Here is a 17,734-nt window from a genome sequence, read left to right as displayed (position 1 = left end):
AAACTCCATGGGTTGAGAGGGTAAGTGATGCTGTTTCAGTGATTACAAAGTCAAGTAAAATTTACAAAGAACTTAGGAGTATGAGCCTATTTGTCAGTACGACGTTGCACCACCTCTGGCTTGGGTGCATGTACTGGTTCGGTTGTGAAGGGTGTCAAAAAGCCATTGTATCCTCTCCTGAGGCAAGCTGTCCCACAACTGTTGTAATTAGCCATTGATATCCTGGATACTGGCTCTGGGATGGAGTTGACATCTGATGTTGGTCATTCAGAGTAGTGCAGAACAGGGGTTCATTCCTGAACACAATGCAACACTATTAATAAGCAGTCCATGCTTCCCCGTCACTGTGCCACTCTAAATATAGCCATATATGTTTCAGTGTTAATGGCAGTCTATGGATGGGATGGTATTTCCCTAGTCAGGATACTGCTTGTCTCTGACCAGTGGTGTAGGATGACACAGAATATTTGAGGGAGTTCATTGCTTGTTCTTGAATGGCAGGCGCAGATGTGAAGCATTACGATGTGCGTGGTGCAAAAATATGGCAGTCCTCCTTTGTGGTGGTCAGACATCCTGGATCATAACCTTGATGATCTATATACCTGCTCTTACATCCCAATGTAGTCCGAAATTGAGCCAGTGTTGCATACGAATGCCCCACAAATCTGGATTTTACATGGGTGGACCAGCTGGCCAAATGGAGACCTACAATGAAGTTCCATTCAAATACTGTCAGGTAGTAATAACGGTGTCTCACATGAGTGCGTGAAATCTCTGTGTCCTTCACAGTGATCACTCAACATCTGACACCATTAATATCCCTTATACAAGGTCTGTTCAAAAACTTCCAGAAAATTCATAATACCGTGCCAATGACATGTTGGAGTGAAATGCGGTTGACACCCCTGTAGGCCCCTGCAGACTTTTTTTTTTTATTTTTTTTATTTTTTTTTATTTATTTATTTACTTTTTTTTTTTAGTTTCAAAGCCGAAAACCTTGTTGGAAAGATGAAGATTTGTAGTGACAAACAAGATAAAGGAAAATCATGGATGGTGCATTGCACACCCCAACAAGAGGTGTACCGAAACTGCTTCCAGAAGTGGAAACGGTGTTGGGAGCAGTTTTTCTATTGTGAGGAAGAGTATTTCGAAGGAGACCTAGCACAATAAGTAAAAAGTAACTGTAGAAAAATTGTGTGGATAAAGTTCCACAATTTTTTGAGTGGACCATGTATACCCTACCATGCCAGGTAACAACACTAAACACAAACAACACTGATGCAGTCTGGTGACTGTTCTGCCTGCTGCAACTGTAATCATTTGGATACCCACCAATGGCGTGTATTTGCATGAAGTTACATTGACATCCAACAGTTTCTTCTGGATACTTCACTTTATTGTCTAGCGATGTATGTGGGTAATGAATTTGATCGTCTTTGCTTTGTAGAGTCTTACTTCTTTCCTTTAATTCGTTCCAAAACTTAGACTTTCATTTCTCTCTAAACCTTTCATTTTTAGACCATTTCAGATGGAAGCTGCTCAATTATTGAACTTGGAAGTTTATGTTATTTAACTTTTAAGTTTTGACACATAATTTATACTTAAATACTTGAGATAGATTTTAAAAAGATGACCATCATTTATGTATCAAAACTGGGTTATGTTTCAATCTGCTGAAGTTGTATTTTTTATTTTGTTTTATTTTAGTCTGATGACACACTGGATGCTTCCCAGGCTGAAGTTTCTGTTGTGGCAGATCTAATCAGGCATTATCCAGAACTGTTCAGGGTTGATAACGAGGAACTGCAACGGGAGAAACGCATGCTTGAAATCCTAGAGCGCTACCACCACAGCAATAACAACATGTCTGTGAAGCAGACAGGAGAATTTAAAGTCTGGATTCATTTAGAAGCAAAAGATTCTGGAAATTGTGTTAGTGTAACGGTAAGAAATCACCAGTTGATGAATTTTTGTGTAGTGAAAACCATTTTTAAAGAATATTTGTTGTCAAGTTCCTTAGCTTGAAGACTGTTTTCATGCAGCTCTCCACATTAATCTATCCTGTGCAAGTCTCTTCATTTATACATAGCTGTTGCATTCTGTGTCCACTTGAAGGTGCTTGCTGCATGTAAGCTTTGGACTCCTTCCACATCTTGTAACCCCCCCCCCCCCCCCCCTTCCAGTACTTCTCTCCATTACCGAATTATCTACTGCTTGATACCTGAAGACGTATTCTGTCAGCTAATTCCTTCTTTTAAATCAACTGATGGCATTTTTTTTCCTTCCCAGTCTGATTCCAGCATTCTTCTATACCACCATGTCCCAAAGCTTCTGTTCTCTTTTTATCTGTACGGTTTATCATTCACAATTCACTTCCGTGTGACCAAGGGGTTTACAACTATTTTGTAAGCATGTGTTTGGCAAACACATTCATTAACAGGCAATCTTTGGGGAACCTCTCACACGTCAGTCTACGCAGGCAAGTAGAGGCTCTGCTTGAGTGGACCTACATAGATCCCTTGCTGTTAATGAGAACTGCACAGATCCTTGCAAAGACAAAAACAAATTTGTAAATAGTATGGGTGGGATGTTAGAGATCACCAGCACCAACAAACTAAGAGCACCTGACAGAATAGTCCCCCTGTAATTTCATTAGGAATACAACAGGTTACATTAGTCTCTAATGTGACAAAATAAGAAGAGGGATTTTTTGAGAAAGTAACCCTTTCTACATTAACAAAATGTTGAAAAGTGTTGGTAGAATTGCAGAGTCAAACAAACAGCTTCACAAGAAAATGCCTTTGGTTGAAACTGCTGTGTTTCACCAAGTGACCAAACCTCCAAATTCTAAGAAATGTCAGTATGTTGTAGTACTAGAGTAGTGCAACACTTTAACTTCAGTAAGGACATTGTAAGCTGTAGAGATGTCATAGACATGGATTCCACTTAACTGTGGAAAGAATGGGAGATGGAAGGCATAACAGAAGTCTGAAACATGATGAAGAGAGTGAGTGGTGAGCTGCAGAATACTGTCTCTTTCATCATAGCTTTCAGTTCACGTATCTTTCCATACCCTATCAAGACTGGATTTATTAGAGTGGAGGTAAGATCTTATTTACCCAATCCAATGCTGTGCTCTGAATGTTAAGGAAATTGTCATGTCAGAAAAGGGTGTAATGGCAAGGCAACATGCTGCAGACATGGAAAAGTTGCCCATGAAGCAGTGTCATCATACTTAATGAGAGACGTCTATGTAAATGCCTCAGGTAACCAACTCGCTTGTAGCAGGAATTTCCCAGTGCTTTTAGAAGAAAAGAGAACCAAAAAAGTAAAGTGACCAAGTGAGTTTCATGTACTGAGGCAAAAAAAGAAAATATAGTGCCCAATAACAATTGTTGTCCAACTGCAGTCTGCAGACCACATGCAGCCCACGATTCTCAGCCATATTTTGTAATAATATGCATTAGCAACTAAGAACTGAATCCACAAACCAACATTAAGAGCTTCTTAAGAGTGCAGTTTTTCTGGTCAATAACAAACAAAGCATTTTAAGAGGTGTCTAATTTTAGCTGCATTGTTGACTTTGGCTGGAAGCTAAAGGCTAAGTTGGCCACTTACTACCTCAGGGGCAGATAGGTAAGTAGCATGCACACTGTGATGTCAGAGGATATGGGATGGATATTTTATCATTTGTGTTCCAGTATTGATAACTGATGGGTGTGTGTGACCTGCACCGATCAGCTGCTATGGTATAAATTTCAAATGGAAGTAACAGAAATTCATGACTGCCCATTATAGGGACATTACCTTCAAATGCGGTACATACTTCTAACAAGAAATACGAAAAAGAATTGTTCCTATTGTAGTACAATGAAACAATTAAAACATATAGTAAACATTTATGATCGTGTCTCTTGTTGCAAAATGCATTTAAATATAAGTACATGTACTGTTATTAATCAATTAATCACCCAATTGCACAGACAACACAACAGTACTTCATCAGGCAGTTTCCACGGTTACAGTGTCACAACTTTGGTGGTCACTGAGGCTGGTAGCAACCTGAAACAGTCGACATGAAGTGTTCCAGATGGTGCGTACTTTTTAACAATCAGTACTGGGAACCGGTGGCCAAGTTATCACCCCATTACTATAGCTAGTCTATAGGGGGCTCATAACATATTAATTTATGTAGGTTACCAATTAATAAAAAAATCAGAAGATTTGTAGCCCAAGGTGCCACCCCACAATGTCAGTATTGGCTCTTGAGCAAGAAAGTTTGATGGCTACTGTCCTACGACCTCTTGTTTTCTCAACTTCCTTTGCTTCCACTCTGAGAAAAGTCGTTGTAAAAGTGAGTGCTGCTACACAAATAAAGGCAGTAGTTATTGGCACAAGTGTGTGTACATGTAAATGTACATCCAATAATTTCCCAGTTACTAAGCTCGCAGTTCCTTCTAAGCCAGTACCAGGAGAGGTTGTTAGCAAACAGCAGACACAACCATCTACCACAAAACTATATGCCTAAAGCTGTTAACGTTATCCAAACAGCCTGCATCATAACAGAAAACAAAAAAAAATGTTCAAATGTGTGTGAAATCTTATGGGACTTAACTGCTAAGGTCATCAGTCACTAAGCTTACACACAACTTAACCAAAATTACCCTAAGGACAAACACACACACTCATGCCCGAGAGAGGACTTCAACCTCCGCTGGGACCAGCCGCACAGTCCATGACTGCAGCACCTTAGACCGAGAAAACAAAACCCACACCCAAAACAGTCACATCCAAAGAGGCATGGCATGGGTTCTATCAGAGAGTAGAAGGATAGTGTTAATCGAGATAACTCTGAAATCAGAAGACAGTACATTATTTCCAAATACCTACTCAAATCTGCACAATTTGGGCAAGAACCTTCATTTTTGAGGATTCAGGAATTGGCCAAGAAATGCTTTAGTAGTATATAGTGGTTTATAAATAAACTTCCACCATTAGTGTATCTATTTTATCAGATTTCACCTCTGTGCCACCAAATTGCAGAGTGTACTGCTCACCAAGGCTGTGGTATTCGATACATCACACACGCCTCCTGGGTCGTGCTAAATGAAAAGCATGTCAGGGAGCTCAGCATTTGGTTGGTGGGTATGGGCTTGGCGACTCCCAGGTTTCCTGGGCAGGGGACTGGTAAGCACCGCCAGTCCTGTGGATCCATAAACTCTGCCCATACTTCAGTGACCACCAAGCAGCTTGGCAGATAGTACTTTGTATATCACAGGGAATGGGGATCTTGTCTTAACCACCTAGACCGTGAGGATGGTACAAATCTCTACTTAAAAAAACGTTTCTCTCCCAGTCATAAGGTGTGTTGCATGCCAGTGAGATGATGCATGGCTGTTGAGGAAGAACAGTTGTTAGCAGGCGACTTCTGGGAACTTGTGGAACATCAGTTGTAAAAGGCAAGGCAATGGATCTCCTTCTCAAATGATTCCCTAGCATCTCAGGGGACCAAAATTGCTCACAATCACAACAATCTCAATCTCCTAGTAGGAGATGTGCGCCCCTGTAATCCAATACTGTGACAGCACCCAGAAATGGGAGGTCCATGTCATGAATGTGATTCACCATGCTACTGATTCCTCCATTTGTACATCTTCTACTGAAGCTAGAAGAAAAACTGTGTCTTGGTAGAACAAAAAATGTCAGTTGGCAGTTTGAGAGAGGCATATTGCAATACATTGGTTTATGAATAGATCAAGTGGAGACAATCTTGTAGCATTTTGACAAGTGTGGGCTAAAGCTAGATAAATATTCAAGGAGTTAAAATGAATTGTATGGTGAGACTTTTTAACATCTCTTAACCATTCACACCAACAAAGTTGTGGGAATCAGTTTAGGTGATGTCAGGGACTAAAAGTCCAGGTTTGATATCTGCCATATTTGAACAGTAATGTCCTCCAAACAGCACCTAGTGAAATAGTGCAAACAGTGGTGAAACACTTATTGCTTCTGCCAACATAGGGAACACATGCAGAAACACAGACTAGGCTTTTCATCCAACAACACGAAGCCATATAACTGTCCTTTCTCCATATGGTAACTACAATCTGTGTTAAGTGCTGTATGTTTCGCTGCTCCAGGGCCCAGTAGGATTCAAAACTGTATGCTACTACACCTAAGCAAAGAGACAAAAGATGTCCTCCTGTGCCTCTTCAACAAAATATGGGCTGAACGCTATAACATGGACCCATGGCAGGATTCTCATACCACTTCTAAAGCCAGGGAAGAACAGGTTGTCTCCAGATAGGTATAGAATTATTGTGCTCACTAGCTGTATAGGAGAGACCCTTGATGGATGATAAACTGCTGCCTAGTGGGGAATCTCAAAGTGAAGTGATTTCTTGTGTGTTTCAAATAGGGGTTATCGGAAATAGTGGTCCTTGTTTGACAGGTACCAGAGTATCTTGAGCACTTGGTGGTTTTACCAATAGTTCAAAGGAAGGTGGACAGTGTCAGGTGTTCTGTTACACTCCCAGATTTTATCGTTAAAATCTGTTGCCCAGTCGCTTCTCAGTGTACTATGTAGAGCTGTGGGTAATCAAGAAGGCACTGAAGCACATGAGACTTCTTGGAAGAGGGAAGTTTCTTGTCTGCATGAACTTTCTTAGTGCTGGGCAAGCTATTCAGCAGATCTTCCCAGCAGATAGGATAGTTCAGACAGTCTAGGCCACTATCCACTTCCTGCACAGGCAGAAGAAAGAGGTGGTCTTCTGCCAGGTACATGGCATAGGGAAATTGAAGGAAATGAGGAAGCTCCACAGAGCAGTGAAAGCAGCCTGTCAGGAAAATAGCATAGTTCAACTTAATTTCCCTCTACAGGCTATCATACCAACGGTGACAGAGTGTGTTGGCAGAGTGGAAAAAGTACTGGCTGGAAGTGGTCAGTTATAAGTTGTAGCCAGACAACTGACTATTCGCTCAAGGTGGATTTCTTTTCGAACTCCCTGAAGGGATAAAGTGGTCCTCACTCATCTTCATATCAGATACTGACCAAAAGATGCATGCTTACCTCTTGATGCATGGAGACCCACCAGAATGCAGTGTTTGTGGCATAACACACGCAGTGCACCATGTTTTAACATCGTGTAATTTGTGTGCTGATAGGAGGGAATCCTTTGGTCTATCGAATGACTTCCCCCAATTTCAGGTAATGAGGAAACAATAGAAAAAAAATGTTGGTGTTTTGTGTGGCATCAGGAATCCTGTCCCAGTTAAGCGGATGGAGGTTTTAATATGTTTTGGAGTGGCTGGCTCATCCTGTTAGTTACACAATCAACCAGCTATCATACTGCCTTTCAGTGTTTTTTAAGGCTTTTAAATGTGCGACACTGCTATGAATAGATCTACTGGAAAACAAATGTGAATTTTTTTTTGTTACTTTGGCTGTAGTTATATGGCCTTTGCCTTTCATTTTAACAAGAACAACTACTGATTCACTTATACCAAGATTTCTTAAAAATGCACTCTTGACCACACTGTTTAGTGCCCAACAATTTTAAATCCATCCACTAAATTACAGCAGTTTCACACCATCATTGTTTGATGATAGATTGCAGGAATGTGACAACAGATTTAGACATTTGGACAGATACATCATACATGAAACCTACTATGAATGAGTGAGAGGAGTTTGTTGTGTATTCCTCCAATCTGTACAATGAGCAAGCAGTAAAGGAAACCAAAGAAACATTTGGGAAAGAATTAAAGTTCAGGAGAAGAAATAAAAACTTTGAGGTTTGCCAGTAACATTATAATTGTATCAGAGACAGCAAATGACTTAGAAGACCAGTTGAGTGGAATGGACAGGAGGATATGAAATGAACATGAACAAAAGCAAAACAAGGGTAACAAAATGCAGTCGAATTATATGAGGCGATGTTGAGGGAATTAGATTAGAAAATGAGACGGTAACAGTAGGAAAGAGTTTTGTTGTTTTGGCAATAAAACACTGATGATGCAGAAGTAGAGAGGATATAAAAAGCAGACTGGCAATGGCAAGAAAAGTATTTCTGAAGAACAGAAATATGATAAAACTGAATATGAATTCAAGTGTTAGGAAGTCGTTTATGGAGATGTGTCTGGAGTGTAGCCTTGTACAAAAATAAAATGTGGACAGTAAGCAGTTCAGGTAAGAAGACCCTTTGAAATGTGGTGCTACAGAAGAATGCTAAAGATTAGATGGATATATTGCTTGACTAATGAGGAAGTAATGAATAGAACTGGGGAGAAGAGAAATTTGTGTCATGTTGTTGTTGTGGTCCTCAGTCAAAGGACTGCTTTGATGCAGCTCTCCACACTACTCTACCCTGTGCAAGCCCTTTCATCTCTGAGTAACTGCTGCAAGCTAAATCCCTTAGAATCTGCTTATTGTATTTACTTCTGGTCTCCCTCTACGATTTTACCCCCCCCCCCCCCCCCCTCCACACTTCCCTCCAGTACTAAGTTCGTGATCCCTTGATGTCTCAGGATGTGTCCTACCAACCGAACCCTTCTTCTAATCAGGTTATGCCACCAATTTATTTTCTCCCCAATTCTGTTCAGTGCCAACGGATTAGTTACATGATTTACCCATCTAATATTTAGCATTCTTCTGTAGCACCACATTTTAAAAGCTTCTATTCTCTTCATGTGTTAACTGTTTATTGTCCATGTTTCACTTCCATACATGGCTACACTACATTCAAATACTTTCAGAAAAGACTTCCTGACACTTAAATCTATATTCAATGTCAACAAATTTCTCTTCTTCAGAAATACTTTTCTTGCCGTTGCAAGTCTGTATTTTATATCCTCTCTACTTCGACTGTCATCGGTTATTTTGGTGCCCAAATAGCTAACTCATTTACTACTCATTACCTAATCTAATTCCCTCAGTATCACTTGATTCAATTTGACTACTCTCCCTTATCCTTGTTTTGCTTTTGTTGATGTTCATCTTATATCCTCCTTTCAAGACACTGTCCCTTCCATTCAAGGGCTCTTTGAATTCCTTTGCTGTCTCTGACAGAATTAGTGTCATCATGAAACCTCATAGTTTTTGTTACTTTTTTATTACTTCTCCCTGGTCTTACTCCAAATTTTTCTTTGGTTTCCTTTACTGCTTGTTCGATGTACAGATTAAATAACACCAGTGACAGGCTACAACCCAGTCTCACTCCCTTCTCAACCACTGCTTCCCTTTCATGCCCCTTGTCTTGTATTACTGCTGCCTGGTTTTTGTACAAGTTTTAAATAGCCCCTTTCACTCCCTGTTTTTTACTCGCTTGTGGCAAACTTGATTAAAAGACAGGATCTGTTGATAGAATGCATTCTAAGACATCAATGAATCATCAGTTTAGTGGTGGAGGGAAGTGTGTGTGTGTGTGTGTGTGTGTGTGTGTGTGTGTGTGTGTCTTGCAGTAGTTATTTCGAGATTAAAAGGCTTGCACAGGATAGACTAGCATGGAGAACTCCATCAAACCAGCCTTCAGACTGTAGCTCATAACAATACCACTAGATTATAGACTATATTGCACAACTGTAACAAGAACACCAGTGCCATCCATCATGGGACAAAGACTTATGAACATATTCCTTACACAGACCCATTGTGGCCCATAAGAGGACATCGACCACATAATTTTCAGCTGACCTCAGAAATACCACACAGCAACAAGTCTACTGGCCAGTGGCCTTGTTGCAGTGGTTACACCATTTTCCGTCAAATCACCGAATTTAAGCACTGCCAGGCTGGGCTAGCTCTTGGATGGGTGACCATCCAGTCTGCCGAGCACTGTTGGCAAGCGGAGTGCACTCAGCCCTTGTGAGGCAAACTGAGGAGCTCCTTGATGGGGAAGTAGTGGTTCCAGTCTCAGAAACTGACGTACGGCTGGGAGAATGCTGTGCTGACCATGTCTCTCCATATCTGCATCCAGTGTTGCCTGTGGTCTGAGGATGACATGGTGGCCGGTCGGTACTGTTGGGCTTTCATGGTCTGTTTGGGAGTAGTTTTAGTTTTAACCAGTCTACTGCAACGCTTAGTTCTTTGTGGATAACTGCGTCCCACCAGAATGAGAACACAACTCAACACATGCTGTGTTGCAGATATATATCCGGATTTAATTAATATGCTTAGAGTAAGTTGTGTGTGTGTGTGTGTGTGTGTGTGTGTGTGTGTGTGTGTGTGTGTTAGAGAGAGAGAGAGAGAGAGAGAGAGAGAGAGAGAGAGATTGGATATGTCTTTTAATTTGTTGCATATCATGTTTTGAAGGCTGGCTGAAAAAAAAAACCTCTGAAATGAAATGGAACAGAATACATGGATACATATTCTGATGAAGCAAGAAGCTACTGTACTTCTTCATTCACTGTCCAACATTTGTTACCAAAAAAAGAGATACAGGCATTCGCCCCTCTGTTTAATATCCCATATACTGCAATGGAATGTGAACGGTTTAAGAACACATGTGGAGTAACACAAGATAGGCCTTGTGCTTCTGCATAGAAGAAACTAATTTCAAACCTTCAGACAACCCTCTTTGTAAGAGTTACACCATCCACTTGAAGGATGAAGATGGTGAGAATGCCAAGGGTGGAGTGGCAGTTTCCATCCACTATACAGGGTGGTCAGAAAAGCTTGTAAGGGTGTTGCATGGGAGGTTGTGCTGAGATATAATTGTTAAGCAGAAGACTTGATAAGTTACACCATTTTGGAGTTATTTAGCATTTAAGTTAGTCAGTCAAGTCGTAGTGCTTGCAAATTCAAGCAGCCTATCAGAGATAGTGTCATGAAATGTGATCTTCATTTGGATTCCTCAAGCTGAACAAATGTAGCTTTTGCCCACCTATCTTAAATCTATAACTTCAGAAAAAATGCACATCTTAACTGGCAATGAGCTTTGAATGAGTGGTAACTCATGTCTCCCACAGATGTCCGCATTATTGCATTTTTGTGCTTGCAAGTGCTTGAATTTGCATGTGCAACAACATGATTGGCTAACTTCAGTGCTAATAACTTGGAAATGCTGCAGCACATTGAATTTCTTTCTTAGCAATGGTTTCTCAGCACATGCTCCCCTGCAACATCCCTACAACCTTTTCAGTTTTTTTCTGATCACCCTGTACATGCCATTCTAACATTCTTTGTGTGTTATGCTTACCAACTGCTTTCAAGTAGTAGCCGTTCAGGTCTGTACACCATTCAGAGTAACTGTGTAGCATATGTATCTCCAACCTCATCAACATGTGGATATGATGCCTTTGAAGACTTCATCCTTGAAATCGTGCATCTCTTTCTCTTCCTCGCAGATTTCAAACACACCACATGTAGTGTGGCACTTCATATACTTGTCCCAGAGGTTGAGTAATGGAGAGGTTCCTCTTGTTGAATGTCATTTGCTTCTTCAATACAGGGAGAGCGACAAATTTTAGCACTGTAAATGGAACATCCACAGCCATTGCTCTGGCGTTTTGATCTCCTGCCCTACCCAATGCTGTCCTTTGGTAAGTCGCAGAGGATTTTCCCTTTATTGACCATTTTCCCATTTGGATCCACCTAACAGATACATAAGCATCTACCACTAGGCCACTTAAAAGTATATTACACAAGTCAACTGGATATCTGGCTGTATTCCAGCATCTATGAGTTGGTAGTACATGAAACTAGTGTCATTCACAGGATAGCTGCTGACAAACTCCCAGCCTTTTGCAGTGCTTGCACCAGAACTTAGTGTTTTATCAGAGAGGACAAAAAGCAGTATTGCAAGAATTTTTACAATGTATTAATCACTTCACACCATCAGCAAAAAACATGGGACTTGATGAGAAGGATCGGTGTTGAAGGTAATGCATGCACGACGATCTCCATTCAGAACAAAGGTGAAATACTTCAGACTTCTAACATCAAATACTAATAACGATCCTGCTTTCCACTGCTGACAGGAATTAGCTGAGAAGGCACAGTTGCACTTTAGCTTTAGTAACATTGAAGAATACAATGCCTCACAGTACATCATCAGTGCCAAAGTGCACTACAGCATGTTATGACATTTGAATATTCAGGTCAAAGAACCACATCCCCATGGTTTTAACAGAATTTGGTCTGAGGGAAAAACCCAGATTTTTGGAGCGAAGCAATCATGATCTCCCTTCCAAAACCTTGAAAAGATCGTGTCAGCCCAAGTAGTCATCACAGAGTATCACTAACCAGCTGTGCAGGGAAGATATTCAAACAAATGATCAGCTTCCACATAGTATGAGTTCTAGAATCCAGCCTTGGGTTACCTTGCACTAAACACTTAGGTAGATGTGAAACTTCGTGACCCTTAAAGATGTGGATGAGATGAGTGCTGCAGACATAGCTTACAGAATGAGTGTTGCAACCCGGACCTGGCCGCATCGTATGAGCAACAAGTGGATGAGCTGGCCAGGCTGAATGGGCCAGCCCCAGCCCACGGGCTCAGTGGAACTGAGGCAGGCTGGTGGGCCAGCAAGCGAGTGGTCCTTTCCTGAGGGGCCAGCCTACCTGCAGTGGGCTGTGGCAAGCCAGCAGTCCACCGTGCAGGGCTTGCACCTGCCACACAACCAGAAAACCAGGAGTTATGGTCACTTTTCATTTCGTAGCAGGACCCCTTTAGTTGTCATCCATGGCATCCTTACAGCATAGTGGTATGTTGATGATTTTCTAAACCTCATTTTGTTACCCTTAATGGCAAGCTATTCTGGGCTTACATTTCAGCAAGATAATGCCTTTCCGCATAGATGAGAGTTTCTACTCATTATTTTCATGCATGCTAAAACATATCATGGCCAGCAAGGTCATCAGGTCTCTTCCCAGTTGAGAATCTGTGGAGCATTTTGGGCAGGGCCCTCTAACCCACTCAGGATTTTGACAATCTAATATGCCAATTGGACAGAACTTGACATGGTATCCCTGAGAAGGACATCCAACAACTTTATCAGTCAGTGCAAAGCTGAATAATTGTTTGCAAAAGGGCCAGAGGTGAACCAATGCATTATTGACTTGCCCAATTTGTGAATATCTTTCTCTCAAATAAATCATACAATGTTTCTGAAATTGTAATCATATGGTTATCTATACACATACCTCACATCTATTTATTTCCACCCCATTGGTAATTTATGAATGGTGGGCTCCATGTGGTTCCCAAGTTGTGCAGTGACCGTAAACCATAAAATTACCAAATAAGCGGCAACCAGTCGCAAAATCATGTTTTATTTATTTACTTTTGCAACTTGATTTCAACTCATTAACAACCATCTGCCTGCTTAGCTGAGTGGTAACATGCTTGCCTTCCCTGCAGCAGGGCTGGGCTTAATTCCTGGCCGGGTTGAAGATTTTTCTCCGCTCATGGACTGGGTGTTGTGTTGTCCTCATCATCATGTATTACTGGCACGCAAGTTGCCTAATGTGGCGTCGACTGAAATAAGACTTGCACTCAGTGGTCGAACTTCCCTGTATGGGGCCTCCTGGCCAACAATGCCACACGCTCATTTCATTTCATAGTGCTGTAATTTGACTGTTCAGTTTCTCTCATGCATGTGTTAATTTCTCCAGTTTACCAAGTTTGAAAAGTGAATTGTTGTTCAAAGTGCCAATAAAATATTTGCATTTGGGAAACTCGTGATACATCCCTACAGGATGATCTTGGTGTCCCAGAATCTGATAACTGAAATAATTTAGTGCTTCTGCTAGAGCCTGGGGTGGTTGCTTTATTTGTATACATCTCTGTCATGATAGTAAATTGAAGACAGTGGGGAGATTGATTTGAATCGGGTTCACTGTCACAACTAAGATACTGAGCCTTAAAAGTTTGCCTTTAGGTATTATCAGGCCTTTCTTTTATGGATGCTTTGTATGCCAACCATCCTCATTTATCAGAGCTTTGGACTGATAACTGCTACTACTGATATACAGAATGAAATTTTCACTCTTCAGCAGAATGTGCGCTGATATGAAACTTCCTGGCAGATTAAAACTGTGTACCGGACTGAGACTCGAACTCATTGCAGGGAAGTGCTCTACTAGCTAAGCTAGGCAAACACGCTTCACAACCCACCCACACAGCTTTACATCTGCCAATACCTCATCTCTTACCTTCCAAACTTCACAAGAGCTCTTCTGCAAACTTTACAAGTCAAACACTCCTGGAAGAAAGGAGATTGTGGAGAGGTGGCTTAGCCACAATGTGAGGACAAAGGTCGCAAGTTTGAATCTAGGTCTGATACACTGTTTTAATCTGCCAGGAAGTTCCATATCAGCACACATTCCATTGCAGAGTGAAAATTCCATTTTGGAAACATCCCCCAGGCGGTTGCTAAGCCATGTCTCTACAATAATCTTTCTTCCAGGAGTGTTAGTCTTGCAAGGTTTGTAGGAGAACTTCCGTGAAGTTTGGAAGGTTGGAGAAGAGGTACTGGTGGAAGTAAAGCTTTGAGGGTGGGTCACGAGTCGTGCTTGGGTAGCTCAGTTGGTAGATCACTTGCCTGTGAAAGACAAAGGTCCCAAGTTCGAGTCTCAGTCTGGCACACAATTTTAATCTGCCAGGAAGTTTCTTACTACTGGTGTACTCAAACCACCAGGTGATTACTGGGGGTAGAGTTATACGAGGTGATTTTGATAAATGGGGGAAACCACAGGAACTGGTACCTGGAAGGATAAGGAGCAAAACAAGTCATATGCACATGTGGCTGGATATGTGTTCTAAGAGAGGTACATCCACTTGCAGGCAGAGATAAAAGATCTTTGACTTCATAGGTTTTGTTGACTGAAAGTGGTTTATGTAGTGCATGACTAGTCCAGCAATGTTTCTAGGCAGATTAAAATATGCACTTGTTAAACCTGCTTATAACGAAGGTGATAACAAAGATTTACATAATTGTCATCCAATTTCCTTACGAGCATTAATATTCAGAAAAGTCATCTACTTGAGAGTAATGTCAGATTTGAGTGCTGCATGGTTTAGCTGCGCGATATGAGGCGCCTTGTCGTGGTCCTTGCATGCCCCCCCACCCCCCTGCCCCTCCAACCATACCATCAGTTCTTACCAACTTAAATGGAACTCATCTGACCAGGCCAGAGGTCCAAACTGATATGGTCATGAGCTCATGAGATGTGCTGCAGGTAATGTCATGGTTTTAGCAAAGGCACTTGTGTCAGTAATCTGCTGTCATAGCCCATTAATGCCAAATTTTGCCACAGTGTCCTAACAGGATACATTCATTGTACGTCCCACATTGATTTCTGCAGCTGTTTCACTCAGTCTTGCTTGTCTGATAGTACTGACAACCCTACTCAAACGCTGCTGCTCTCACTCATTAAGTGAAGGCTGTCAGCCATTATGTTGACAACATCTGTGGGGTGAGAGAGAATATGTGAAAATTTGGTATTGTTGGCACTCTCTTGTCCCTGTGGACCTCAAATATTGACTTCCCTAACATGCACAATAGTGTGAAAAATTGAATTCTTAGTAATAATATTCTCCATTGTCCGCTTGGTGTACTGCATCCACAGTTTTCAATATGTAACACTAGTTCTACACAATATTGATTGTTTTACTCTCTGTGGAATCTACTTATGGCATAACCTTTTGCTGTCTGTAATGCTTTCTTGATTAGTGGGGTGTTAAACCATAATATTTCTTCCTTCACACTATATGGCCTCTGGACACAGCTGAATGATTTGCTTGTGTTGTTGAATTTGCCAGAGTTTTTGAATTTGAATGAACGTGGATGTTCCCGTTGTTTAAAATCAGCAGCAATGATTAAATGCATGCTATCTTATTGCAGACAAACACTTCAAATGTTATACTGTCAACTTCAGTTTCTCTTCATGCTTCTTCTTGATTTCCACTACTTCTTTTTCTCTCTCTACTTTTGTACCTGTTTCCATCTTCCTTGCTGTTGCATGTGTCCCACTTTGTATTTCTACTCCATATCTCCTTATACTCCTGTCTCATCCACCAGTTGCTAGTCTGATCCCAATACTTTGCACTCAGTGTGTCTAATTCTGTTCATTTTAACCAGACTCTCATACCCTGACCTACTCCACACCCATGCTGGTAATGGTTGATCTTAATGTCTGTGTTGAATATTCACATCAGTATAAAGTTCTTTTTTATTCTCAGATTGGCCCACAGAAATCAGCTGGTGACATTTGCATGGAATTAGCCAGCAAAATGAACTGGCCTGGGCACAGACTTGTTCTTGAGGAAGTGATATGTAATGGTGAACTGACAAGACCTTTACACTATACAGAAAAGGTCCTTGATACTGTTCTAAGGTGGGGATACTGGGACGATGCTGATCGCAAAGATAACTGTTTGGTGCTGTGCAGGAACACAGTTTTGGAGGAAGTAGCTCCTCTTGTAAGTATTTTATCAAAGACTTTGTTATTTATTGTAATTTAATATTATGTAAGTATAGACAATTTCAATGCTACAGTGTTTTAGTAAAACACATGATTGTTGCTTTATTGTTGCATTAGTTTTTATAAAAAACTAGACATTCTATGGCCAGATCACAGTAATAAATAACATGGAATCAGGGATGTAGATGATTTTTCTATCTTATTGACATTGATACTGAGAAGATATCGGTCCCAGGGATTCCAGGACTTTCGAGAATGTTTCAGTTTCAAGTTTAAAGTCAGATAACAAATGACAAAAGAAATATTTTTGTGTTATACAGTTACAAATTAACACTTTTATGGCTCTTTTCCTTTACTTGTACCTGTGAAACCTTTCTGCTTGCTAATTTTCATCATTCTACATCAACAGGAAATACCCTCTAGGTTTTGATGAGTAAGTTTGCGAATATCATAATATGTGACGTAAATGACAATATTTTTTTATTCTACTGACTTAGAAGCTAATATACTGCCAAGGGACCACAGACCTTAGTATGGGACATAAATTTGAACTTCATACATGTATGTGTTTGTGAGAAAAAGGAATCTTAACAGATGTATGGCCAGACCAACTGACTGATAAGAAATGACAAAATATTTTTCTAATTATGTAGTTACAAATTCACAGTTTTTGGATTTTTTTCCTTTGGTTGTAGTGTGGAACCTTGCTTCTTGGCAAATTTAATGATTCTAGATCAATGGGAAGTACCCTGTAGGCCTTGATGAGTGAGTTTGCGAGTATTAGAATATGTGACGTAAATGGTCCTATCTTTTGATTGCATTCACTTTGAAGCTAACATTTATTATACTACCAAGAGACCATAGAGTTCAATATGTGACAAATTTTAACTTGATATATCAATACTTTTCTGAGATAAAGATGTGTTAACAGACAGATGATGATAACTGACAAAAAGTATTTTTTCATGTGATATAATTACAAATTCGCTATTTTCAGTTTTTCCCTTTTATTGTAGTGTGAAACCTTGCTTCTTGGCAATTTTCATGATTCTAGGTTTTGATGAGTGAACTTGTGAGTATCAAAATATTTGACATAGATGGCCATATCTTGCATTTACTTAGAAGCTTCACATTTTTACATCACCAAGGGAACTAGACCTTAACATGTGACACAAATTTTAACTTAATATGTCTACTTGTTCCTGAGAAAAAGGGTTTTGAACAGCCAGACAGACAGACAGACGGACAACAAAGTAACCCTGTAAGGGTTCCACTTTTACAGATTTTGGTATGGAACCCTAAAAATGAAAC

General features: G+C 40.6%; 1 protein-coding gene across 1 annotated transcript in view; it reads left to right on the top strand.

Annotated features, from left to right (window-relative positions):
- LOC126481071 (arf-GAP with Rho-GAP domain, ANK repeat and PH domain-containing protein 2) overlaps window positions 1–17,734 on the top strand; it is a 155,756-nt gene that overhangs the window by 89,025 nt on the left and 48,997 nt on the right. Inside the window, exons 7-8 of the mRNA XM_050104556.1 lie at window positions 1,708–1,944; window positions 16,182–16,421. Coding sequence (XP_049960513.1) covers window positions 1,708–1,944; window positions 16,182–16,421 — 477 coding nt within the window. The remainder of the gene's footprint in view (window positions 1–1,707; window positions 1,945–16,181; window positions 16,422–17,734) is intronic.

The sequence above is a fragment of the Schistocerca serialis genome, chromosome 5, assembly GCF_023864345.2.
Source record: "Schistocerca serialis cubense isolate TAMUIC-IGC-003099 chromosome 5, iqSchSeri2.2, whole genome shotgun sequence".
NCBI classification, from domain to species: domain Eukaryota; kingdom Metazoa; phylum Arthropoda; class Insecta; order Orthoptera; family Acrididae; genus Schistocerca; species Schistocerca serialis.
The sequence above is the reverse complement of the archived record's forward strand: the minus strand, read 5'-3'. Positions and strand labels throughout refer to the sequence as shown.